The following is a 25,858-nucleotide window of genomic DNA, read 5'->3' as shown; positions in this document are numbered from 1 at the left end:
TTTTGTGTACAAAATTGGACGATCTAACATAGATCAGAGAAGATTATTTCATTAATACTGAGTTTAACTGCTGAGTTTCTTTTGTATACTTCATTTATTTGTATCTGGAATTCAATCGTCTAGAATGTATTATCTTCTTCATTATCAGCCTCTCTTTCTCTCTCCTTTGCCAGCTTTAAAACTGTAACAGCTTAGTTCATGAGATTATCTATTTCTATTTCATTGTTGAATTTGAAAAGAAGCCTTTTCGCTCCTATTATCTGTTGAAACCGTTGGTACACGTCAATATCATTCTTTGTAATGAAAGTAACTGAAGTTTCAGCTCCTCCAGTTCGAGCTATAGTTTTTATTCGATCAATGAAATCTTCACAAAAAGTAGGAATATCAAAACTGATCACCATATCAATTCGAGGAATATCCAAACCTTTACTTGCAATATCAGTACATACTAAAATTGAATCGCTGCGGGATTTGAATTTTTCAAGTGAAGACGATCTTTCTTCTTGTGACATTTCTTCATGAAAGGGTAAAGTTAAGCGCTGTAGCCAGGGAAGTTTTGTAGATATTTTAATGACACTGTGGCAAGAGGTACAGAAAATAATGATTTTACCCTTTGGCAATTTTTTTATAACTTTCAGCAAGTACGCACACTTGGATTTAAATGTAGTAAATGCATAGTAGGGTTTCAATTCTTTTACTGGTTTATCATTAGCTGTATCTTCAATCAGGATTTCTATTCTTAAGAACTCCCGTAATGAGTATGCTGTTGGGTTCATTTCAGAAGAAAATGCTAAAGCAGTACTTCCTCTCTTTATGGATCCCAAAAATCTGAATATGTCAGGATTACAGTTGTCCCGCGACATTTTATCCACATCATCTATCACTAGAAACCTCATACTATTCAAATTGAATCCCCTTGTGCTTTCCAAGTGAGACTTGAGCCTGGCAGGAGTGGCAATAATGAAATCCGGCATCGTGGCAAGCAAGCTTTGTTGCTGGAATACGTCTCCGCTGTTCGCAATGACTGCACATTCGATACCAAAGCTTTTCCCAAAATCCTCGAACTGCTGTTTGATTTTTTCAGCAGATTCTTGTGTCGGAGTTAAGATTACAGCAAAAATTGGATGAGAATTTGCTAGCCATGCTTGCAGTATCGCCAGAACATAGGCTGCAGTTTTTCCTACACCACTGGGAGCAGATGCAAATAAATTTTTACCTTCCAAGACGCGTGGAATAACATCTTTTTGTATTCTCGTAGGTCTGGTCCACCTCAATTGCTTGGCCTTTTCACAGATAACTTTGCTAAGGCCCAGATCCTCCAGTTTCTGTAGATTGTTTTTCTTTTGCTCGTGAATGTTGGTCCTCGTATCAAATAAAATATTGCTGCTAAAAACTGTACTCGCCATTTTTTTACTGAAATTGTAAAAAAACTTTACAAAAAAATTATTATATATTATATAAACTTTACAAAAAAATTATTATATATTATATAAACTTTACAAAAAAATTATTGTATATTATATAAACTTTGAACTTTGGACGCGCACGTGGTTGTAAATGACAACTGAACGAATGACGCGTGGCCCACGTGTTCGACTTACTTCTTCTGTGTGCGAGCGAGACAAGAGTAGAACGTTCTGGTGCGACTGCGAGAGCCAAATGGGCTGGGAGCTACTCGTTGGCGTCGGTTCTGTCGAACGCATTGCAGGAGTGGATGCGCGGCGGCTCGGCGCAGCAGCCCTGGTTGGTGGCAGTTTTGATCGTACCGCGTCGAGAGTTTGATAAAATTTCAATATCGTATTTTTTTCTACCGATACGGATTTCGCAAGATTTACAGAATTCTTCTGCTCAATCGTTCAATCATATCTTTTCGAAACTTTATTCTCGAATTTGAGCAGTGTTGTACTTATACCTTTGCTAAAAATTAAGTATAGAGATACTCACTCAGTCGGTAACACCATGATATCAAGCAATTCATATTAAATCTAAAAAATTGAGAGTGTCATTCGACAATTCTCGAGTGGACGCACATTTCTAATACACTTATTAACATTGTGGTCGAGAATTGGCGAATGACACTCTCAATTTTTCAGATTTAACAGAAATTGCTTGATATCCCGATGTTACCGACTGAGTGTGTATAGAGAGCCCTTAAACGGTCGATCAAAGCACAACTAAATATCGGTTTCTAAGTTTATAAACAGTAATGTATAAGTATAAAAACAATTTATTTGATCGTACTTACACTGAGAAAAAAAATTCATTGATTCAATTAAATTTTAATTTAATATTTTATACACTGTTAATTCAATCAAATGATTGATTGAAGCAATGAAAATTTGGTGAAAACAATTAAATATTTTGTTGGAAAAACAATAAACAAAATATTTAGAACAGTCAACAAATTATATTGTAATTTCTGTTAAATAATATTATGTACGATACTCGTGCCATGGGGACACTTTTCGGCCCAGCTATTAGGACCCTCGCTGCACTCGGGCAAAAAGTGTCCCCATGGCACGAGTATCGTACATAATATTATTTAACAGAAATTACAATATAATTTGTTGACTGTTCTAAATATTTTGTTTATTGTTTTTCCAACAAAATATTTAATCGTTTTCACCAAATTTTCATTGCTTCAATCAATCGTTTGATTAAATTAATAGTATATAAAACTAAACTACGCCGTGCCAAAAAGTGTTACTTATGGCACTTGAATCGTAAAGTACTATAAATGAAAAATATCAATTTCATTGGAATTATAGAATATTTTAATAAAATATATTATTGGATTAAACAAATATTTTTTCCCGTAAACGATTCTATTTCATAGTGTCAATGAAATACAATGTCTTAAATAAATTTCATAAAATCAATGAAATATTTATTTACTCTCATTAAATAGAATTGTTGCTTTAATAAAATAATTATATGATTTGAGTAATTCAATTTTCTTCATATCGCAACTAAATTTAAAAAAAAATGTATCAATTAGTGTTATCTAATTAATGTAATAATTAAATTGTAAAAATGTTGTATGAACACAATTCAATTTCACAATTGTAACAAAATAATTTCATTCATGCAATAAAATAAAAAAGACCATTTCAATGAAATTATTTCATAGATTATATTTAATTAAATAATTGCGTTGATTAAGGGGACCAACCTGTGTTAAAAGTTTAAATTCAAAAAATAGCTAAATAAATCGAAATAGTGGACATTTTTTTTTCGTGATAGTAAAATATGTTCATTAGACACCTGATTGACAAAAAAAAACTTCTACACAAGCTCTGAAATGCCAAATACGCCTATTTTTTCATAATACTAAATATTATAATAGGATTCACTTGCCACGCGATTCTGACGTGAGCTCTTCATCAATATTGATCTATGGGGTCTCAAAATCTTCAGAAAAGTACCCTTATCCACTTAGTTGTTTGTTTCTCTTCCAAGAGCTTAATTATGGCTTCTAGTGTTGATAAAATACTAATTTTCTCAAAAATTGACACATTTTGACGTGTATATAAAGTTGTACGCAATTGTTCTAAATTCTACTCCACTTAGGGGGATGAGGGTACTTTTCTGAAGATTTTGAGACTCTATAGATCAATATTGATGGAAAACTCTTTTCAAGATCATGCGGCAAACACAATATTTTGTCTTATGAAAAAAGTGATGTAATTGGTATTTCAGAGCTTGGGTGGAAGTTTTTTTGTCAATCTGGTGTAAAATGAAAATATTTTACTATCACAGAAAAAAATTTTCCACTCTTTCGATTCATATAGCTATTTTTAGCTGAAGCTGAATTTAAACTTTTAACATAGGTCGGCCCCCTTAATCAAATTTTCATTGTTTCAATGATTTTTTTTCTCAATGTATAAGATTAACTTGATTGTTTTGACTGTTAGTTTACGTTTTTCTTACACTCGCCACCTCGTGCTCGTGAGTAAAAGCTAAATTTATCTTAGATGGGCACATCTATAGCTACTACACTAACTTTACTAATTAGCGATCGACGTGAGTAAAAATCGAAAGGACAGAGTAATTTTTTTTTTTAATTTTTTCTTGCTAAACCAAGCTTAATTTCCAATGTAATTTTTATTTCATCGAGTTTTGACGAATTCCTTATATGTAATAATAAAATTAAATGAATATAGATGAAATAAAAATAACCAACGCTGCATTTTATTCGAGATACTTTTACTGAGGATCTTTGTAGAAAAATAATGCATCAGTACTGACTTATTTTTCTATATTAAACAAAATTTAAATCTTTACTGACAAACGTTCAGGTTGAAAATTCCAGCTTCGATACTAATTTATTGTTGCATTAATTATTGAATTAAAAATTTAATCATGATTAAAACCAGTCACCACCGCTAGATGCCGAGAACCTTTAATTGTCAATCCACAAGCATCAAAGTCAAAATAATTGCATATAACTCAAAGCATGGTTTTGAAGTGACTTGTGGATATCCAAAGACTTGTGAAAAGTCCAAGTAAGGATATGCCTATGATTTATTGTTTATTATGACCTGTGATTTATTATTTATCCGCCTAAATGTTTAATAATTACCCATTATAACGAATAAAAAGGATGATACCGTATTACGATCTGCTGCCCCCTTCGCGGCACACACACAATATGCAGCGCACGTTGAAACAAAAAAAAACATGAGTTGCTGCACACTTTCGATTTCTAAGCCCATTATAATTCGCATAAAGTGCACGGCGATGCGTGCCGTACGCGGGTAATTGCACGTTGCGTACGTTTACGCACACATAGACACACGTACTCGAGCTCTTGGAATGGATAGACGAGCGCATAGTACATAAGGTCAGACGAAGAGTTTATTTGCTAAATTATTCATTCGGTTACGCGTATACCGTCTATCGTACACTGGACACGTTCCGCGCTGATTTCTTTTTACTCTTCCTTTCTATACGCTGTGTACTACAACAGCAGGAGGACGCGAACTTTTGCTTTCGCAGGATTAGCTCCCGGTCGGCGCCTCCCTCCCTTCCTCTTCTGGCAGTGCAGTCTCGACACACATATTCATTTATGTTGTACACATGCGCTCGACGGTGCGGCGATCTTGGTTTATTGAACTTGCCGTTATGTTATGCTCGCGATGCATCGCGCCGCGCGGACCCCGCATTGCTCCGGACTGCACCAGCAGCCGCGGCAACAAGTAATTAGGCAATCGCCCGGCGGACGAGCAGTTAACCTTTGCACAGTTACTGCAGCCGATGTTGTTTACAAACTGGGCCGCGTACATCTCCATTTCGTCACTGTACATAACGTACGTATAAATAGATTTTAATGGGAGAAAATCGACGTTCTCGATCCTGTACGTGTATAGCTGAATCGCACGTGAATCGTTACATCAAGTTTTTGAATAAAGTATTTGAAGAAGTCTTGAGTCGTTTCTCGATCAATTTGAATAATGTATAACGTTTTTTTATCCTTTTTTGTTACAGTCACGAGCTGCAGACTTGCGATTGGCCTCGCAACGTCGGCTGTCCTGAAAACAGCGCACCCAACAAGGACCTTGACGATGATCCACTTCTTGAAAGGTAGTGCTTTTACGTATAAAAATTGAGTGTGTTCCTCACTTTAACTATAAAATATCACTTAAAAAATTGATTTTTGATTGTTGTAACGATTTTTTGGCATTGGGAAACGTGGTGCATTGAAAAAAAACTATTTGAACTATGTCGGAAATGCTCAACATCGATAATGTCATGGTGACCGAAAAATACCATTTAAAATGTTTTAAATATAGTTAGTCATACCATGTATTGACTTGTTTTTAGTCATTTTTTTGTTACAATCATGTTACACATATTAGGTAAATTTAAATGATCTGACAATGAAAATGTAATTGTTTTACGAAACTGAGACCAGTTTTCAATCACTTTAAAAACATTAATGCTACTTTAAGTTTTCATCACTAGATGGCCACCAACTTCTTTTGAAATTCTGTAAGTGGCAAAGTGGAAATAATTGTATAAGATACTTCTACTTTCTGAGACAATCCAGTAATGTTAACTTATTGGATAGTTTTGTCCGCTTCAGCCCCTATGAATATTTTTCATATACTCGTTTTGACTCGCGAGCTTAGTTACCATTTTCGAAAATCGCAGACGTGATCTCGCGCTCAGACGTCGATCTCGATCTGTATAATATATATAAAAATCTCTCATCATGTGTCCAAGTGCCGATCGCGCGTCAGACACTACACTGCAGTTCGCGGCATTCTTTTGGGCTTTTATCTAAGTGTCGAATCGCGCGCATAATTTTTCTGATGCATTTCGCGCTGGTGCGCGCACACTGCGGCCACTTTCCATTTTGCACAAGACTCGATTAATCGATCGATTGGCACTTGTTCATTGGCCGATGACGATGATCGAAATTAGCGGACGAAAAAAAAATAAATTTGTATAAATCGTTCGAAACGCGGTGCGCGCGAAATTTCCATTTTATTTTTCATAACCGGTTTAACGCGCGTGCGCGAGGCACCATAATTACGTATTTGTAAAAACAAATCGCAACGCGCGCGTACATATATATATTCAATTACGTCGAGTGTGGCAGGTGTAATAAGCAGAAAAAAAGCAACAGCGGCAGACCGACAGTTCGCGCGCGGACCCGAGCAATTGATTAATCAAACACGAGTCGAGTTAATATTTGCAAAAAGTTGTCAATCGCATATCGATGTATGAGCGGTCGCACCTAGCCCTGTATACACACTGATTTCATTAACATTCTTCGCGGGTAATGTAATTAAGTCGTGTGTGCGACAATTACGAAAAGACAACAGGTAGTGAGGTGTCTGTTTTTTTTTTTTTTTTGGGGGGGATAAGATGTTTTGTCATCGATAGTCTTCCTCGATCGTTCAGCCTATCGTATCCGTTAAAAAATTCTTGCGGTGAAATTCCTCAAATTGCATAATGATTAGTATTATTGTTAGCGACGGTTGGCCGAGCAAATATACACGAATATTTTCAATCTAGTCGCAGTTTTGCATTGCAGAATCAAGTTCGATTGCGCGCGTATAGCAAAGAGCCTAAGAAAAAAAGTAAATAAATATCAAACGAAAATAAGTAAGAGAAACAATAAAAAAAAATACAAGGCATTTCCACATCCACGAGTTCTCCGAGTGTAATTCGAAAAAGAGATATATGTGCGCCTGACGTAACTCTCAAATTTAAGTTATAATATCGAGCACGGTTGATCGATTTTTAACTACATAATTACTTTTGCCGGCAAAATTAACTATTGAACAGCTCGTCGACGCTTGTACAGTATACGTACGATCGATCACTTTTTTCTTTTTTCATTTACGAATGCACGTGTATGTGTCTGCGTTTTCTCGAGTTCGCTGTCAGAGTTCCCACAAAGTGTTATGCGCATTTTATTCATAAACTTTCAAAAAGATCGTGTATCGCAGCAACAACAACAACAACAACAACAGAAACAACAACAACGAGTACGCGCGCTTTTTTCCCGCCTGTAAAGAGAAAAAAGAATTATCCTTCTCGTATACGTAGACTCTTTGAATAACAATTATCAATCCTGAAAGAAAACGATAGTTTCGAAGCCGATATCTCGATAAAAACGTATATATCATAAATTACTCATACGCTCATCGAGACGTTGTATTTATATTATTATTCGACACACCCCGCATAAAGCGTTGATCCAATAAATCCTGTATAAAAAGGGATCAATTGGCGGTCCGAAATATACAGCATTATTATAAAACTGATCGAGCCCGAAATCCGATAAAACGTTTATAACAAGGACGCTGTACAGAAGAAAAGCTCGCGCATAATCAGACTCGCGAGTATACACGTATAGAAAATGAAGAAAAAGCGTCGGCGCGAACCAGTCATAATAACGTACATATATGAACGCACGCGTACGTTAACGGCCTTATCGGATCTCGGCGGAATATATACCCCCGCATTTGGCGCGCGACTCGCAGATAAGTCCCGATGATAAGCTCGCTATATTATACGTAAGTTTAAAAAACAATCGCCGCGCAGCTACCGGTGGTCATAATGTATATTATAGAAAATGAAAATTTACTCCCTTTCTCTGTGTCTTTCTCTCGTTAGAGCGGAGCTTGGCTCGTTTAAATTATTGTCCGATATGGAAGCAGAGAGTTAGAGCTGAATTGAAAGAAGGAGAGAAAATATTGTGCGAGTTGAAGGCAATGTATACAAAATAAGCTGAAGGGGCAGGTACTCGTTATCAGCGTATTGTAAAGCTTCTGCCGCCATGACACTAACTCTTTATAAACGATCAGCGAGAGGAATAGCCGAATCTATAAATCAGATTCAGTAGATCAAAGTAACCTTGAACGCGAAGATATTATTAAAAAATATTATTGCTTTACTTATACCATCAACTTGATTGTTTCGATCGTGTGTTTATGTTTATCGCGCACTCGCCACCTCGCGCCGATCGAAGCAATTGTGACACGTGGACGGCGTGTGAATGATATCAGTCAGATTTAACACATTTAGACTCAGAGACTACCGATAGATGTCACCGTCGAATCCACGAGTAAAACTCAAATTGTGGTGTATACCGTGGAAATTTTCCTTGGAAAAAAGCCGGTGCACTTCAACTGCGGTCTCTGGTGTTGGGGGTCACACCATTATCAAAGTGAAATTTGAACTCTTTTACATTTCGACATTTTCAGGAATTAGTAAAACTTGAACTTCAACAAATAATTCCAAGTGCCACCTTTTTGAATTTATACATGTGAACGTATATGCCAAGTATGCGCATTATTTTACCTCTGAAAAAGAGAGCGTAAAATTCGAGCTTAAGCACGCCGCTGCGTACGGTCAAATGAAAATACGACCCACGAGTTTTATTTAAATAAGCGTGTAACGTATGCACGGAAGCGCCGCTGTGGCTGCGGAATTTATTTATATATATTTTTAACTCGAAACAATTTTTTTGCTCTAATTTTCGCTATATATACGTATCGTATAATACGCTCGCTTTCTCCGATAGAAAAATATGTGTATACCGTGTATGTATTTCTAGCTCGAGCTACACAGTCCTGTCAGCAACTAGGTTGTAATATTGAATTTAAGTTTTATATTTGCTCAGCATTCTGCAACTGGGGTTGCCACTAGTTATACACTCGACGTGTCGAGAGTGATATTTTCCGTGAATGACACAACGAGCTATTGAGTCGGTGTAAACGATGAAAACCTTTTGTTCGTGTATGAACATTTATTCAAATCTATACACGATCAACATTACTAAAGACCTAATGGTCAAAAAATAGCACTTAAAAATGTTTCAAAATAAATGATTATTAACTGGCTTGCATGCACAACTGCACACACACTGCAGTGTTCAAAAATGATCCATAAAATGTTGAGCATTTCCATCAGAGTTTCTATATTTGCATACCAACAGTAAAATACATTCTTCAATTTGAAATTTTGCAGAGCCGAAAAGGCAGAATCCATTCAGCAACATCAGCACCAGCAGCCCCAGCGCATTCAGCAGCAGCAGCAACATCAACAGCAGCAGCAGCAGCATCAACAGCACCAACAGCAGCCTCGCGCCTTCCCGAAATCCATCACCGTCTCGTCGACGGCCGCCATAATCGAGCGTCAGAATCAACAGCGCCAACGACAACATCAGCAACAACAGCAGCAACAACAGCAGCAACAGTCGCAGCAGCGCACGTATCACGACGACGAGTACGAGCCAGCCTCGGAAATCGAGAGCGATCGGCAGCAGCGAGTCTATCGCGGACAGCCATCGACCGTCGGTCAAGTAGCCCGAGATCGAGATGGCCTCAGGAGAAATATCATTTCCGTGAGTTATATTACGAACGATTAATTAAAATTAGCGCCGTAGTCGCATCGACCTTCATCTTTGCTTCAAAATCGATCCTCACTTACGACGTAAGACTGTCAAAGTCAAAATCAAGCCACTACCGATCTCAGCCGTTCAAGACGGTTATATGTATCAGCCGATTGAAATTTAATTTGCCGCTGTACGTACACATTAAAATAATCTCGCCTTTCGATCTGCGCCGTTTGTGCAGTTTAACTTCAGACCGCGTAGAAACGTTACTTTACACATACACACACACACATACAGACGTGCTCCCCCAAAAATCTCCAACATCGAAAGGCAAAACGACGTTTTCGCGAGTCTCTCTGCTCTTATGATCTCGTGCTCGCGCGCGTTGGTTAAGAGCACAGAGAGAGATAACGAAGAAAATCTCACTCAAAAACGCGGAAGCTGCCGCGGCGAAACACACGATGAGGCGCTCGAGCAGCTAAAAGCAGTTATTATCGCAGCTCTAGCTCTCCTACGTATACTTCATGTATACGGAGCCACGAAATTCGGTAATAAATTAAGTTCAAGGCTATCATTATTGCGCGCGCACGCCACCGCGCACAAAACGGAAAATCGAGAGAAAACTCGCGCGTCTAGGATAGCGTGGCGTAGCGAGAGTAATTAATGCTTTCCGCGCCACGCGAACAACAACAGTTGCTGAGCAGGATTTTTGAGGTAAACTCGACACATAGTCCACGCGCACACACACACACACAACGAGCTGTGTAATGTAGTAACTTATGACAGCGCGGGAAAAGGTGTTCGATGCGACTCGCGCATTTTTTCATTGTCATGCGATAACAAGACCGACTGAAAATTACCAATATAGTTGATAAATATCGATATCTTATCTTTGCTTAATTTTACAGGAACGAGAAAAGGACCGTATCGTTAGTTCTCGAGGCCAACAAGAAACTCATTACAGGTCAGTGCACAAAAACTTATATATAGATTATAATTATAAAACGTTACATGCACAGACTCACGAACGAAACTCCGAGTTCGTTGACCTTTTCTCTCCATCCCACTGCACTTATAATTACACACATACACATTCATATAAACAAACTCACGTTTTGCGCTCTCTCATTCTACCAGAAGTGTGTCGTCCGAGGCACCGAGGATCGCCAAAGCGAGCGCCTCCACCGCGGCGCCGATAGTCTCCAAGTCGTACTTCAGCGAGCCCGACCAAAGCTACCCTTACTACACCATCTACGATGACGACGTCTCCATTTACAAGGACGACGGTATGTATATATTTCGATGATTCTTGAGTGCACTTCTATATACTGTACACACGTACTCGCCGAGAGAGCAGTGTGTATACCACACACGCGCACGTCAATCAAGAGCCGCGGCCGAAAGAGAGAGAGAGAGAAAAAAAAATATTAGCAACGCAAACACGCACCTGTGTGTGCACTCGTGAAAGTCAATCTTCGAGTACGATTTTTTTTTCTCAAACTCAAATTTACTCGCGCGCCTTACGCAACGCATGTGTATATAGTTATAACGAAAGCAACTTTTTTACGGGCATTAGGCGTACAATGGCAAACGATGTTTTTATATATCCATTAGCCGCGTGTATACTGCTATGCACCGGTTGATTTTCGCAGCTGTTAATTATTTTTGCTTCGAATTCCTCTCCGAATTGAAAAATCATCTCGCGCCGAGCAGCGCGCGTTGTTGCAATAATTATATTTGTGTCTATGTATATGCACGAGAGCTAGTTAGACAAATGATTTATCGAGAAGCGTGGAAAGTTTTTCGAATATGCTATTTAATCTATTTCAAAGTTTCAATTTTGCGTGTGTACCCAGATGATTTACAGCTAATCTATATGTGTAGCAACAACGACTGCGCTGTATATGGACTGCAGAGCGCCGTTGATATTAATTTCGTGTACGGATGAATTATTAGATCAATTTGTTAGTTTTGATGTACGTGAGAAAAATTTCGATCGAGAAGTGCAACATATGCTATTCGGTGAAACACAGTAAAAAAAAAAATTGCATGAAAATCGTTAATTAAAAAAATACTTAAAGAAAGTATACATATTTTTACATTAATGTCAACTTTAATTTTGCAGCCGATTACAATCAATACGCGCTGAACGCATCGCTCTCCATTCCGTCGCCACCACCTCAGCATCAGTTCAATCGCCAACAGCAGCAGCACCAACAGCACCACCAGCAGCAGCAAAATCAGCATCAACAGCAGCAGCAACAACATCAACAGCACCAGCAACAGCACCAGCAGCATCACCAACAACAGCAGCACCAGCACCAGCAGCAACAGCAGCATCAACCACCGCCACCACCACCCCCGCCGGTGAACATTCGCGCCGAGGTGTCGCCGAGCTCCAAGCCGTTCTCCATCAAGCCGAAGAAGATCAACGTCCACGAGGCCGACAAGTACAATCTCAATCAGGACGTTACGATTCAGGACTACGACATCTACGATAATCAGGTTTGTTATAAACGAAGACGTTTTTTTTCGCTCTTTTCTCTCTCGACTAATACAAACGAGCTGCTCGTCGTCGAGAGAGACAAGAGTGAAATTCGTCCCTGTTATAGTAGCTGATGCTGCTGCTGAGCGCAGAGCATGAATAAATCATTTCGATCGGCATTTACTGCTACTGCCGTAGAAACCGCAATGCGCGCATTAAAACTCATCTAATATATACGTTTCTTGATTATTTTACAGCATCTGAGCAAAAACAAATTCCGCCTGTCTGATGGACACTCTGTCAGGTAAATATACACATACATGATTTGCTCGTAAACAAATACATCGTATAGAAATGTTTACAATTTCTCATTCGCGTATACGATTCGTATACGATTTTTCTTCGTGCACTCGAATAAAACTGAATTTTTCTGAATTATTCGCAGACCGAACATCATCAGCCATCCCGTCGTTCACGTGACGACTCCGAATGCCATAATCGACACGTTCATTCCCCTGACGACCACGACCCAGTCGCCAGTGACCAGTCCACGCTCGTACTCGGCCAGTGCTCCGCCTCTCAGGTAGGTCACAAAAAAAAAACAAATCGGTTATTACTAGTAGCGATCGATCTCGGCCGCAAAATTACGTAAAGTGATTCATCGTGATACGAGCCTCGAACGTTTAGAGTTATAACGAAACGAGATACGCGGGTCCGATGGAAACCGTCCGCGACTTGGAACAATTCAACTTCGTGATTGACCACTAGACGGCGTGGCGACACCCATCACCAAGTGGTCCCCGCTGGTAGCTAAATTTATTTAACGCCTATAAAAAACTATCAGTTTCAGGCCGACATAGTTTTAAGTTATGTTCGCATAAAAATTTTTGCTGGAGCGACAGCGGTATTACAGGCTGCACAATTATAATTTTTATCTCGTTGGACTCGCTTTATATCGTGGGCGCGCTTACATATTTTGAGCCGCAAATCCACAAGTGTATTATGAATAAGCTGGACAATCGCGCGCTTATTATAACGGAATGAAAAGTCGAGCGGAAAAAAATTACAGTACCGATATATACCTACGTACATGACCGGGGCAAGGTCGGTCGCTTGCATCGTGATTCGATCAGCAGCAGCACACGCGGATAAACCTGCGCGAGAAGCTAAGAGAGAGAGAGAGATCATATTTCGCGCGCTAAACAATCGAACACACGTTGTTGTGTGTAGCTGCTGCTGCTCAATGTCGGCCAAGACCCACTTATAGACTCCAGCTTATGTACTACTACTCTCGCACGCGGCATATGTAACGTGCATATATCGACGAGCCGTTGCTGCTGCTGCATTCGTACACATGTATATGCACACACATCTCAAGTCTGAGTGCCGTACGTGATACGCCTTATGAAACTCCCGCGCGCCACTTTCTTCCTTTCTTCCTTTCTTCCAGCAACTTGTGCAAAAGTCCGCGGTGCACGGCAGCTGCCGATGATATATACAACGGACTTTTGTCATTATATTACTATAGTCTTTTTTTTTTTGAACGCATAACTGCAGCTATTAACACGAATTTTTCTTTGTTTGTTTTATCCACAGGAGCCGCCAACAAGTCAATCGCGGAACTGCACCACCGTAAGCTATAACATAATATACCCGATTCATTTTATGATATACGTTCGTTAAGGATATTATAATTGCTCGCGCTGCTCGCACGATCGATTTGTGTAATAAAATTATGCGTTCGCTTGTGGTTTTCTAGACTGCAGGTTTTCTTCGATATATTTAAACCAGACGCGCGCGGTTTTCATCTGTTTTTTTTTTTTATTTTTTAATTCAAGATAATCTCGATTTAGGTCAACGTTTCATAAAGAAAATTTATCGCGTCGCTTATGCACACATACACACGCTCCAAAATGATGCAAAGAAAAAGTGTTGCGGCACTCACACACAGACACACGTGTGTATGTGTACGCGGCTAGAGCTATATTATATTATGGTCGTTTCGTCGTCGTCGTCGTCGCGCGCATAAGATGACGACGGCGACGCGGGTGATTAAAATGAAAATAAAAATTTTATTAAAAAAAAAAAACTGTTAAAGTCAAGGCTCGCGAAACGCGTATAAAAATGACAAGCATGTCTCGAACGTTTATCCGCACGGGGAGAGAAAGAGAGAGAGAGAAAGTATACCTTACCTATGGCCGCGCGACTTGAAATAATAAGTTAGTCGAACAGTAAATCACGAATGGCGCAGCTGTAAATTTTACTCCCCCTTTACCGTAGGGTCTAGGATAGGATAAAAAAAATTCCTAGAGAGTTATTACGCGCATCGAATTCGTCGGATTCTCGCGACGAAGACGATCGATTGGTTTTCTACTTCGATCTCGCTGCTGAGCGTCTTTTTTACATAATTTTCGCGCTGCGCAGAGATGCACCCGAGACAATAAAAATATTTGTAAAGTAGAACCGATCGCGGCTATGTAGCGAGATTTTTTTTACGCTCGCGCCATTAAAACAGACGCGAGCACGTCGTTGAAAACATATTCTCAACTCGTGTCGCAAATATATCGACTGTCACGCGGTTAAGACGATCGCGACGTTTACTCGCTTACGGAGAAAAGAGAGTATATAGAAATCGATTGGTTTTTTTTTGCGTAGAAAATTCAGCAGTTTTAAATCGACACACGCGTGGACTGTTTTCTAATGTGTATATCTTTATATTTGACAAATTATATTTTTCAAGATACACGATACCGGCTTGAAATTAAGCAATTTGCACTGATCCAATCTTAATTTTGTTCGTAGAAGTTAAATAATTAATTTTCAGCACAAATGTCTTAAACTCGTTAAATAATAAACTTTTTTATGCCCTGGCCGAGACTGTTCACTGATGGGTGGCAACAAGACACCTAGCGGCAAGCCGCGAAGCTCGATTTAATTGAGTCGCGTGCGTGAGTTATCAGCGTCAGTCAACGTGAATTTAAAAAATTATAATTATGATGAATTTGATAAAAAAAAAGTAGAAGAAGACAATCGATGTCAATGCAAAAGCTTCAACAGTTTTGATGCGTAAATATTCGATCGAAAGCGCATCGTAAAAATAACTCCACAAGAGTTCTCTGTCTTACTCTTACTCTCACTCTCTGGCGGTTGCGACACACCTGACCCGCGCGTGCAGCTCGAGCGAGACAAAAAAGAAAGAAAAAATAATAACAACAACGGTCGATCGCGCATTGAAACGCGCTCGCGAGCTCGAGTTACGTAAAAGTCACACGTAAACGAGCGATTTTATTTAATTATATTAACGATCGAACGATTATTAATGCGTATAGACGCCTACGACCGACCTTGAAGCCATCGACGGAAATCGTCTCGAAAGCCCAAGAATTCGTCGACATCTATCGATTCCCACCGCAGAGGCCGGTCAATATTTACCCGACCCCGACGCCCGACAAGCCCGCGGCCAAGTGCCGCAAGGACGTCTGCCTGCTGCCCGACTGCAACTGCGGCGGTCCGGACATTCCTGGTATGTACCATCATTCATTTCCATTTTTTTTTTACATATTTCTGTATACACAAATATATTTGAAATGAACTTCGAAGCAAAGAATCATGGGCATTGTTGGAAGTTTATGCACAAACAATTCATTACCTGTAGTACCGAATACTTGACTGTATCTCGCGTGGTCGCAAGAGTCGAATGAACACAATGAAAGCATAGGAAGTATTGCAGCTACTAATTATTTTATCCATACCACTGTATTTAGCGATCAAAAAATCAATCAAAAAAAATTTTAACTAGGAACCGCTTCATTAATTAAAACTATTGTCTATCAGGATGCCAATTAAGGCATCACGACGTACGTTTGGCTATCTAATAGTTTGGACTTTATTTGTATTTAGCAGCAGCAGAAAAAAAGTTGGTCTTTGTCAATGCACACACTCGAACATAGCATACACATTCATAGAAGAGCTGAAAAGATTGTCTTCATTGTCAGAGGAAAATATAGCTCAGTCATCAATGAAGTTAAAGGGGGGTCTTGAGAACGCGCATTAAAAAAAAAGAACTTTTATATAGACCATCAGCGTGAGAAATCATAAACGTTCGCGAGCATCGTCTAAACATACACATATACTCGAGTTCTTTCTCTCTCTTGTATACATTCGCGATAATTTTAATGCAATTTATAAACACAGCGGCGCATATATACACACATACACAACGTCGTCGACATCGCCGCGGACAAAGCTGCGCCGAGCGGAATAATATTCGTAATAAAAACCTTCGCTATGGAGCAGCTATAAGAATGGCTTTTTACCGCGAAAATATGTAATCTATATGATTCGAACAGGTTGGCAATACGGCCATATCTGTAATAACTTATACCGAACGCGCCTCTATACGGAATAGACCGCAGAGAAATCGTAGAATTACGTGTCTAATAATAATGATTTCTTCTATCTGCCATCGACATCTCTACCTGTGTATTTGTGTATATTTGTGTATTATAAACTATACGGAACAAGTGTTTATCCTGTGCTGCATTTGTAGATAGGAGCCAACGATATCGCGTGTAATGCCACACACATTCACACACGGGTGAACCTGCGCGCAGGGATCATATTAATACATGATTTATGCGCCATGTAGCTAGCTCACCCGTTGAAAATTTTCTTGCTTTGTGATCGACGAGACTTTCGTTCCGCGTGTGACGATGGGGCGCGGGATATTGCATTTTTGAGGGAGAAACAAAGAAATAAAAATTAGTTCAACCCTGTGAATAACAAAGTTCAACTTTGCCTCGAAAGATCTCTCGAAGCGCTCGCTCAGAGCTGTAACATTTTTTTTCCATGTATGTTTGCCAACGTTTTTGACAAAAGTTGCATTTGTAGCCTAAATTATGTGTTTCATATTTACCCATCTACATAGCCAGCAAACTCTTCGGATAAATTTATTGCTCTGTATAACACTATGGCTGCTGTCTGTGAGAATTAATATTCGCGAATTACGCGATAAGACACTCGCCGAAGTGTACCGCAAGTTTCGCTTGCTCCAAGCTTCGGAGCTGGCCGCTGTAGATGGCGTCTCAGTACCCATCACTTGACGGTCCCTGCAGGGTAATAAAGCACTGACCACCTAGTCGGGTGGTATTCAATATCTCTTTTAAAAATGTAAGGAATATTTATTTACATTTGATATTTAACTCAAGCTTCTTGGCCGGTAACAATAGATGGCGCGTCACTATACCCATCAGCGAATAGTCCCCGCAGGAAGATAAATTATTCGACACTATTTATACTCCAGTGAGATTCTCGCGCGGCCAATCGTATCGAACTACCGAATCGTTTATTGCATACCCATATAAAAATACATCGCGGTCTGCAAAAAATTAGTTTTAATCGAGCCTCGCTGTCCGACCGAGGCGTGCGCCAAGTAAAAAAAAAAAAACGTCGCGCACAACGTCACGTGTACGTGTGTGTGCTTCGAATGTTGATTTTGACGATCGATCCGAGGAAAGCCGCGCAAAAACTTTCTCCGATTCTAACGTTACATATTACGCGGTGGCCACTGTTGCAGTCTCTTATACATATCTACATATAAATTGCCATCAGAGAGTCCGTGCGAGTATGTGCGCGCACGTGTGCATTGTGGATCGCGACGAAAGTGAAGCCCGCATACACGCACGACTCCTTATACTCGTAATATATAATCCTCGGCTGTCCATTTACGCACAGGCGCATAATTCGTGCGCGCGTGAGTGTGTGTTGGTGCGTCGTATTCCGCTCGCGATCGCATTTTGCTTTTTCCTAATGTCATATGTACGCAAATGTACTTACGTGCGTATGTAGCGTCGATCTCGAGTCCGGACGAGGAAAAACATTTCGTGTACATAATACGCGCGATCGCGTGGATTCGAGTGTATACGCGGAGAGGCAGCAGTCCGCGACTGGAGAGGAAGGAAAAATGTTGTAGTAGTCGTGACTATTACACTCGAGTCGAGCCTTATGCCACTCGATTTGAATTATGCTCGGCGAGCTCGTATGTGTGACAAATAAAATTTTTAAGATTGTAACATCGAGGCGAAGACATCACCAGTGTCTCTGCCTTGCTAAATGATGCTTCGCATGAAAAATATATTTGTATTTAGATTTTCTGACAATTTATTTGCCAATCTGCTGTGTAGATGTGAACCGCGACTAAAGTTGCCGATGTACTTATCCTACGCGTAGTAATTAAAGCGACACCATTAGATGGCGAATAAACCAATTATCGATTTCCACAAACGAATAAGTAAAATTCAAGAATCATAATCTCAGAGCAAACTTGGCTTAGTGAAGTGGTTGATTACCGATTTTTTCAAGAAAAAATTTTAATTTCGATTTAAAAAAAAGCACTATAATAGTTCCATATAATACATAAACTATAGTAATACTATACTGTACAGCTGCCTGTGGGCTATGGTGGACTTAAGTCCTTAGCCTCAATAAAGTAAATATTAAATATTAAAGTAATCCAATGCCTTCTAAATTTAGGCATTCATGTCTTGTTTTATCTGAAATGATAAATCAAATTTTTTGCAAAACTTCTTTTCTTCAATTTTATCCGCGAACTGGTACGCTGGTTGCTGTTGCTGTGCGCCTCTATGTAGTGCATCGAGTTTCTCAATGCGCAAGTGCACATAGCACGCAGACACAAAAATTGAATCGAAGTTTAAAGAATCGAGTTAAGAAATCATCATCGATCGTTTACGAGCGATAAAACGCGTGTGTTATTTATCCTTATTCATATGCATTTGCGCGTATAAGTATAAATGTATACACACACTTACATATACCGACGAAACAATAAATCCATACATGTGTCGAGCCGACCGAACTTTGATGTAAATTCGTGGCATTACAGATACGAATTTATTGCGGCGAGCGGGCGTGTATATAGCAATGCGTGCGCGCGTTTGTTTATAAATATAAGATAATAGCAATTCTTTGCGCGTCGAAAAACGTGTCCGAGAACGCGGGCACAATTCTCGCGAGCTCCCTTGTAATTACGCAATTGCGCGCGTTAGCCACTACTGCCACTACTACTACGTTTTGGAGTAGGCACGTGGGGCGCAGCCTATACCAGCTCCAGCTTCTCTGGCACACAATGAATGCATTATTAGATATACGTATTGAAAATTCGACTTTTACGAGCGGAGGGAAACTCGAGCGCGCGCGCACCTACACACGCGGACGCGGACACGAACGCCATAACGATAAGTCGTGCGCCTAATAACCAGCTGTATAAATGAGACTGAAAAGTGTTTGGACTGCGTCGCCCAAATGCAAATCATCGGTACGGGCGCGCGGCCACGTCGATATATGGTATTACTGCACCGCAGCAGCTCCCATGCATATAATAGACGCTTTTGACAAACTCGAGCTAGCGTGTAAATATATAAAGGGCGCAATAAATATAAATTTTCCACTTTTGCAAGTCTCCTTGGCGTCCTTCGCTCTCGTTTCTCGACTCGTATAATTGGTTTGTGTATACGCGTGTGTGATTTTTGCTGCCGCTGCGATTGTTTACGCGCCCAAGTGTGCTTTTCAGTGCGGCGCACATGTGTGTGCAGTGCACTGCAGCCGACGAAATAAGATAGCGATCGCGAAATGCGAAAAATCGGACGCCGCCACTTTTGCGAGTCAAATATGCTCGCCCAGCCACTGCTACTACTACTGCTGCTGCGCCCCGCGTGGGAGTGCAGTGCCGCGCATATTATACATACGTACACACGTATAATACGGCCGAATTATCATTATTCAATTGCTCGATTGCGTAACACAGATACGAACTCGACTCGCATTCGTGCATACATATACAATCCGCCACTCATGATCCAGGGGGTGGCTGGCATTCGTATAGCACACAGCTCGTTGCGCGCGCGGGTGGATACATAATTAATTAAATCCGCGCGCCGCGGCTCCATTTATCTGTCTATGTGTACCGCGATTGCGTGCAGCGATTGTATTTTAATGTCTCCGTAGCCGCGTGTCCGAAGTATACTGTTGGCCTGATTATCATACGCCACCGCGAATATGCCAAAATTTGTTTCTGAGATGTCGAGGCAAAAATTTCGTATCGCGAGTATTCACTTATTATCGGACAACTTGTAATACATGTCACGGATTTACGAAATTCGCATCTATAATTTTGCGTTGCCACCGAAAACTGCACGCGAGTTTATATGTCGTCTCGGAACTACCGAGTGCGGTGAATATAACCAACAAAATATACAGCACATAAATAACTAAGGTTTGCTTATCTCTCGGGCGCGATCTAAAAGTGACCGCCCATATCTGTATACACGCGCGGCGTTTTATATGTATGCGCGCGTTTCAATGTATCGATTGTTTGTATGGGCTCGGATTAATTAACGTCATTCTCACAGAGAGAGAGAGAGAGAGAGAGAGAGAGAAAGAGAGAGGCAAACTTTCGCTGGCTTCGACTTCCTCCCTTCTCGAGATACACACAAATTCAGGCGTGACAATTCCTGATCCCGTATCAACGTGTTAATGCTATAATATCGAGCTTAACGGGAACATCTCTTTAACTAATCGTCAAGTTCGAAAATTTAGAATTACCAACACTGCATCGGTGTCTTTAGCCACGTGCCAGAGAGAAAACGCTGGCCTGCACTATGCTGCGCATGTTGCGCAACGACGACTTCTGCAGGCCGTAGACACTTTTTTTTCTTTTCGTTATATTATAGCAGCAGCTCTGGTTGATCGCGCACTGCTGCCCACGCGCGAGCGGGGGAGAAAATCGTTAAGGAGGAGGGAGAGAGAGAGAAAAGATAGCGAAAGGGATAAAAACGCTGGTGCACAAGCCAGTGTATATACATCGGCATTGTATTCGAGCTTCGACGAGACGTGTTTTTGTTTTTCTTTCACGGTATATAATATACAAACTTTAACGCGCCGCGTGACTCGTTGATTGATTGCCGAACGGTAGCGCGGTTTAATGGCTCGAGCCGAGATCGAGGCGGCAGCAGCTCGACTTATGCAAATTTCGCCGCGCGCTACTACGCGACGATATCGGAATATATAATATAATACAAGCGGATTTTTCGAACTTTTTCGATTACCTTTTGCGAAATTACGCAACGTCGAATGGACTTTTGTTTCTGTCTCTTTTTCCATAGATAATGCGACTGCGAAAATTACTTCGCGCCTCCGTATTTCAGCGGGAGAATTAATATGAACCGACGCACGACGTCGATGATGATAATCATAAATCGTCGCCTCGGCGCTTCTTATTATGGTGTATTATACGATGAGAAAGTTTTCAACTTGAAATCATGGAAACAATTGTCATTTATTAACGCCGTTTGTAGCTTCGAAGACTCGATCGCTTTTATTTTACCTGTGATAGACTGTACACGAGGTACTCTGTGCAAAAGGTTTTTAATTTTAGAGAGATTACATATTTTTATTTGAAAATTGTACTTTACTCTCCCGAAGATTTGAGGTTGTTTACGATACCCGATATCTAACGTAAGCTTCGTGGCTGCTGACAATAGGTGGCGTGTCACTACTCATCAGCGAATAGTCCCCGCAGAAAGATAAAGAACTCGTACACACGTGACTGTTGTTTGCAAGCAAATGGAAATGTTGAATCGGTAGCGCGTTTGTCACACTCCCATACGTGCTGCGAATTCAAGCGGAACTTTCATCGCATATTAACGATCGCAAGGAAGTTACGCTCGTTCAAAAAGGAAGAAAAAAATAAGATATTTTTTTTTCTACGTATATCCCATGACTTTAATATAACTAGGAGAAAGCTGAATATGCATATGTGTACCACATGACGAATAAATAGACCCATAGAAAAATTATGCACAACTTCCAACTCTGTCATAATCTTTGCTGCTATTTTTCATATGGAAATATATTTTCTATGACTACTAATGAACATTTTTTTACTCTTTAAAATATCTAGCGACGATAAAAATAATGAATTATTTAGAAACAATGAAGATCGTTAATCTAATTAAGAAACATCACTTTTCTGCCAGTTTGAGCTTTATACAATTGTTTCATAATAAATCATAATTTTTATGTATGGTGAGTATACTCAATACAAAGAATAAAAGCTTAAGCGTAACCACGAAAAGAAATCGATTATGTGCAATGCTCCAAAAAAAAAAAAACGACACGAGAGAAAAGGTGTAAAGTATCACGCGACAAGAATTCGAAAAAATATTCACAACAACGATATTCAAGGTCACTTGACGGCCGACGAGACACCCCAGATTGTCCTGCTGACCTTTGACGACGCCGTGAACGATCTCAACAAGCAGCTGTACTCGGACCTGTTCGAGCGCGGCAGGCGCAATCCCAACGGCTGTCCGATCTCGGCGACGATGTACGTGTCGCACGAGTGGACGGACTACAGCCAGGTGCAGAATCTCTACGCGGACGGGCACGAGCTCGCCTCGCACACAGTTTCGTAAGTGTACATCACTGCAGTCGTGTGTGATGACTTTGACGACTACGACGACGATATAGGAAAAAAAATTCACTCGTATATATAAAGATATTCATAATCGAGTTAATGGATCGAGAGAGAAGAAAAAAAAAAGATTAATGCTCCGCGAAGTCATTGCTCCCGATTTATAATACGCCGCTATGCGGTTTGACCGCAGATCGAGCTTCGAGAAGATGACGGATGGACGCGTGCCGCGCGCGAGATATTTCGCGGATCAGCGGGTCGTTAGCATGTTAAATCATTACTACTACTACTACTACTACTACGGAAAGGAGGTATAACGTTATTACGGAACACGATAGTTTGCGCGCGATGAAACGAAAACGATAAGAGAGCCTAGAATAGAAGTCCGAGTTTCGGCCCAGAAAGTTATTTATCGCACGCGCGTAGTAGTATGTGTTCGTGTGTACAGAGACGCGTTATAATTGACTATCGCGGGCCGATCGCCGAATCAATTGCGACTGCATTAACGCACAACATATACATAAAAGTCGGAAGTGCATAGCTGCACTTTCGCGCGTGCAGCTCAGCACGGCACGGCACACGACTTGTACACTCGGCGTTGGCGATCGTGTATTATATACACAAGTTGGATCATTATTCTATATACACACAGCTGCGATCCATGGGAATATCGACTGCTGCACTTATGTTGACTCCACTAGTGATCGCAGGCCCGGAAGTTAACGAACGAAACCACGAAAGTTAGAGCGAGAGATACGACTTCCAACCACTAGCCGATGTCTATCTCTATGCATTTTCGTGGTGTTTCGTATGGGCATATAAGTGCGCCGACCATTATGTGTGCGTGTGGCTATTTACGCACGCGCGTCGCATAATATATATCGCACGTCGTTATTACGGAGCATATGCATATTGCTATATACTACGCTTTTATACATACATATCGCAACTACATGGTGAATATTTCATATGCATATTTGTGTGTGTTTGTTATTTTCTCTCACTCTACGGCTGAAATAATAATATGCACAAACTCGATTTCTTCTTTGGGACATTGATCATTTTTAACAGGATTATGAGACGACGTCGCGCACATATGTACGTGTGTTAAAGCTGCGCTGCCAATGTATAATATATATAATGTAAAAACGTCAGGGCTGCCTTTCCATACGTGTAGAGTGTAGCTCATTTTCTCGACTCGACTCCAATCGGGGCCTCGGGTATGCGGCTTTCCCGAAAGAAAGGAATAAGAGGATGAAGAGAAAAGAAGACTTTTTGTCAACCTCGAAACGTATTTCATCTTTTTTTTCTTTTATTCGTAACTCTTTTCAATTTGCGCGCGATAATCGGATATGCGCATTTACCCAATCGACGATTGAAATTCGTCGCACGTGTAATCTCGTGAAATTGCGCAAAATTGTATACACGCGACGCTACGCGTGCTTTTCTTTTTTTTTCTTCAATGCTTTCCCTCTCTCTCTCTCGCTGCTTCTAAAAGCAGCAGCTGAGTGATTTTCAATGCCTCGTCCGCGTGAAATATGACGACATAAAATTAACATCGGCTGCAATCAATCAAAGAGCACCGAGGCGCGCGCATTGGACGGCCCAATGAGCTGCGCCGCGCACCGGTCATTAACGGGATGTTCTGTCTGGATGTAGCATCGGTGTTACTACTACGGTATACACGAGGTAGCTTTCATTTTTCAGCGGCGCGAAAAGCGAGGCATCTCTCGCGGAAAATGAAACTACAGCTGCTCGTGTCGTTTGCAGCTACTATATATACCAAAGCCAACTAGCATCCCAAAGATGACGATTTCTGAAAGGCCTATAAGTAGCAAAATATAGTTGAAGCAGGCACGAAGAGAGGCTCTATACAGTTATAAACGTATATACATTTGGCACGTGCTGCTGCGCCGCGACGTCTCTCATCCATTAAAATAAAATATAAAATCCCCATAAGCCACTATATACTCTACGTCGTTGCCCACATGCTGCCAAGCGAGAAAATGGAACCCAAGATACGCTCGAGTTAAATACGAGAAAAACATTTAAAAACATTTAAACATTTCATACATGTTTATCGCTCATACGTATACACATAAACGGAGGCAAAATTTCTCCGGCAGAAAAACGGGTACATTTCGCGTGTGTGTTATTTGCCCACGTGCTCACGAGCACGATTACAATTTATAATATTATTATAACAACAACAAAAGGATCGTATCATGCGCTGCATTTTCACTCTTGGCTGGCTGTGGCTCGACAACGGTGACGAGGTGGTTTTGGGGTCAAACGGAGCAGAAAATTCGTGTGTTACCCATTCACCATAATACATAATGTATAATACATGTGATAATAATACATATTCATTACATAAATATTTATATATTATTAATACATATTGCTATTGTCTTTTTATATATAAATGTTGATAATAATGCCTTATAAAACGTAACTAACTCATTTCGTTTTTTTTTCTCTCTGCCTCTCTGTCTCTCTCTTCTCCTATCTGCCAACTTACGCACAATAAAAAAAAACCACTCAATGACTTATCGATCGATTACGCACGCACGCACGCTGTACCGACAAAAAACGACAACCAAAAAAACACGACTCGATGCGTAAAAAAAATCAACCCCCCTCGAAAACCCCCTCGAATCCAAATGTAGGAGACTACCTGCCTGAGGAGATCCCGCAAATCGTCCTGCTGACGTTCGACGACTCGGTGAACGATCTGAACAAGGGCCTGTACGCCGATCTCTTCGAGAACGGAAGGAAGAACCCGAACGGATGTCCCATTTCTTCGACCATGTACGTGTCGCACGAGTGGACCGATTACAGCCAGGTGCAGAATCTCTACGCGGCCGGCCATGAGATCGCCTCCCACACGGTCTCGTAAGTATAACAACACGATCGTCGCGGTGTGCAGAAAAATTATACAACACCGCGATACCGATCCGAGAGGAGGATCCGACCCAAATAATTGTCTTGTTATGTATTTATAATCGAACGCGTTGTCGTGTGTCTCTTT

The 25,858-nt window shown here is 40.6% G+C and overlaps 1 protein-coding gene across 1 annotated transcript in view; it reads left to right on the top strand.

Annotated features, from left to right (window-relative positions):
* LOC106653318 overlaps nucleotides 1-25,858 on the top strand; it is a 42,344-nt gene that overhangs the window by 10,716 nt on the left and 5,770 nt on the right. The window contains exons 4-14 of the mRNA XM_023458597.1: nucleotides 5,488-5,583; nucleotides 9,487-9,862; nucleotides 10,762-10,823; nucleotides 10,991-11,139; nucleotides 11,979-12,072; nucleotides 12,193-12,358; nucleotides 12,596-12,642; nucleotides 12,784-12,921; nucleotides 13,935-13,970; nucleotides 15,668-15,861; nucleotides 25,497-25,722. Of these exons, the coding sequence (XP_023314365.1) occupies nucleotides 5,488-5,583; nucleotides 9,487-9,862; nucleotides 10,762-10,823; nucleotides 10,991-11,139; nucleotides 11,979-12,072; nucleotides 12,193-12,358; nucleotides 12,596-12,642; nucleotides 12,784-12,921; nucleotides 13,935-13,970; nucleotides 15,668-15,861; nucleotides 25,497-25,722 (1,584 nt within the window). The remainder of the gene's footprint in view (nucleotides 1-5,487; nucleotides 5,584-9,486; nucleotides 9,863-10,761; nucleotides 10,824-10,990; nucleotides 11,140-11,978; nucleotides 12,073-12,192; nucleotides 12,359-12,595; nucleotides 12,643-12,783; nucleotides 12,922-13,934; nucleotides 13,971-15,667; nucleotides 15,862-25,496; nucleotides 25,723-25,858) is intronic.

This window comes from Trichogramma pretiosum, unplaced genomic scaffold, assembly GCF_000599845.2.
Source record: "Trichogramma pretiosum strain Unisexual culture from Peru unplaced genomic scaffold, Tpre_2.0 scaffold102, whole genome shotgun sequence".
Lineage (NCBI taxonomy): Eukaryota > Metazoa > Arthropoda > Insecta > Hymenoptera > Trichogrammatidae > Trichogramma > Trichogramma pretiosum.
This window is presented reverse-complemented; position numbering and strand designations above follow the sequence as displayed.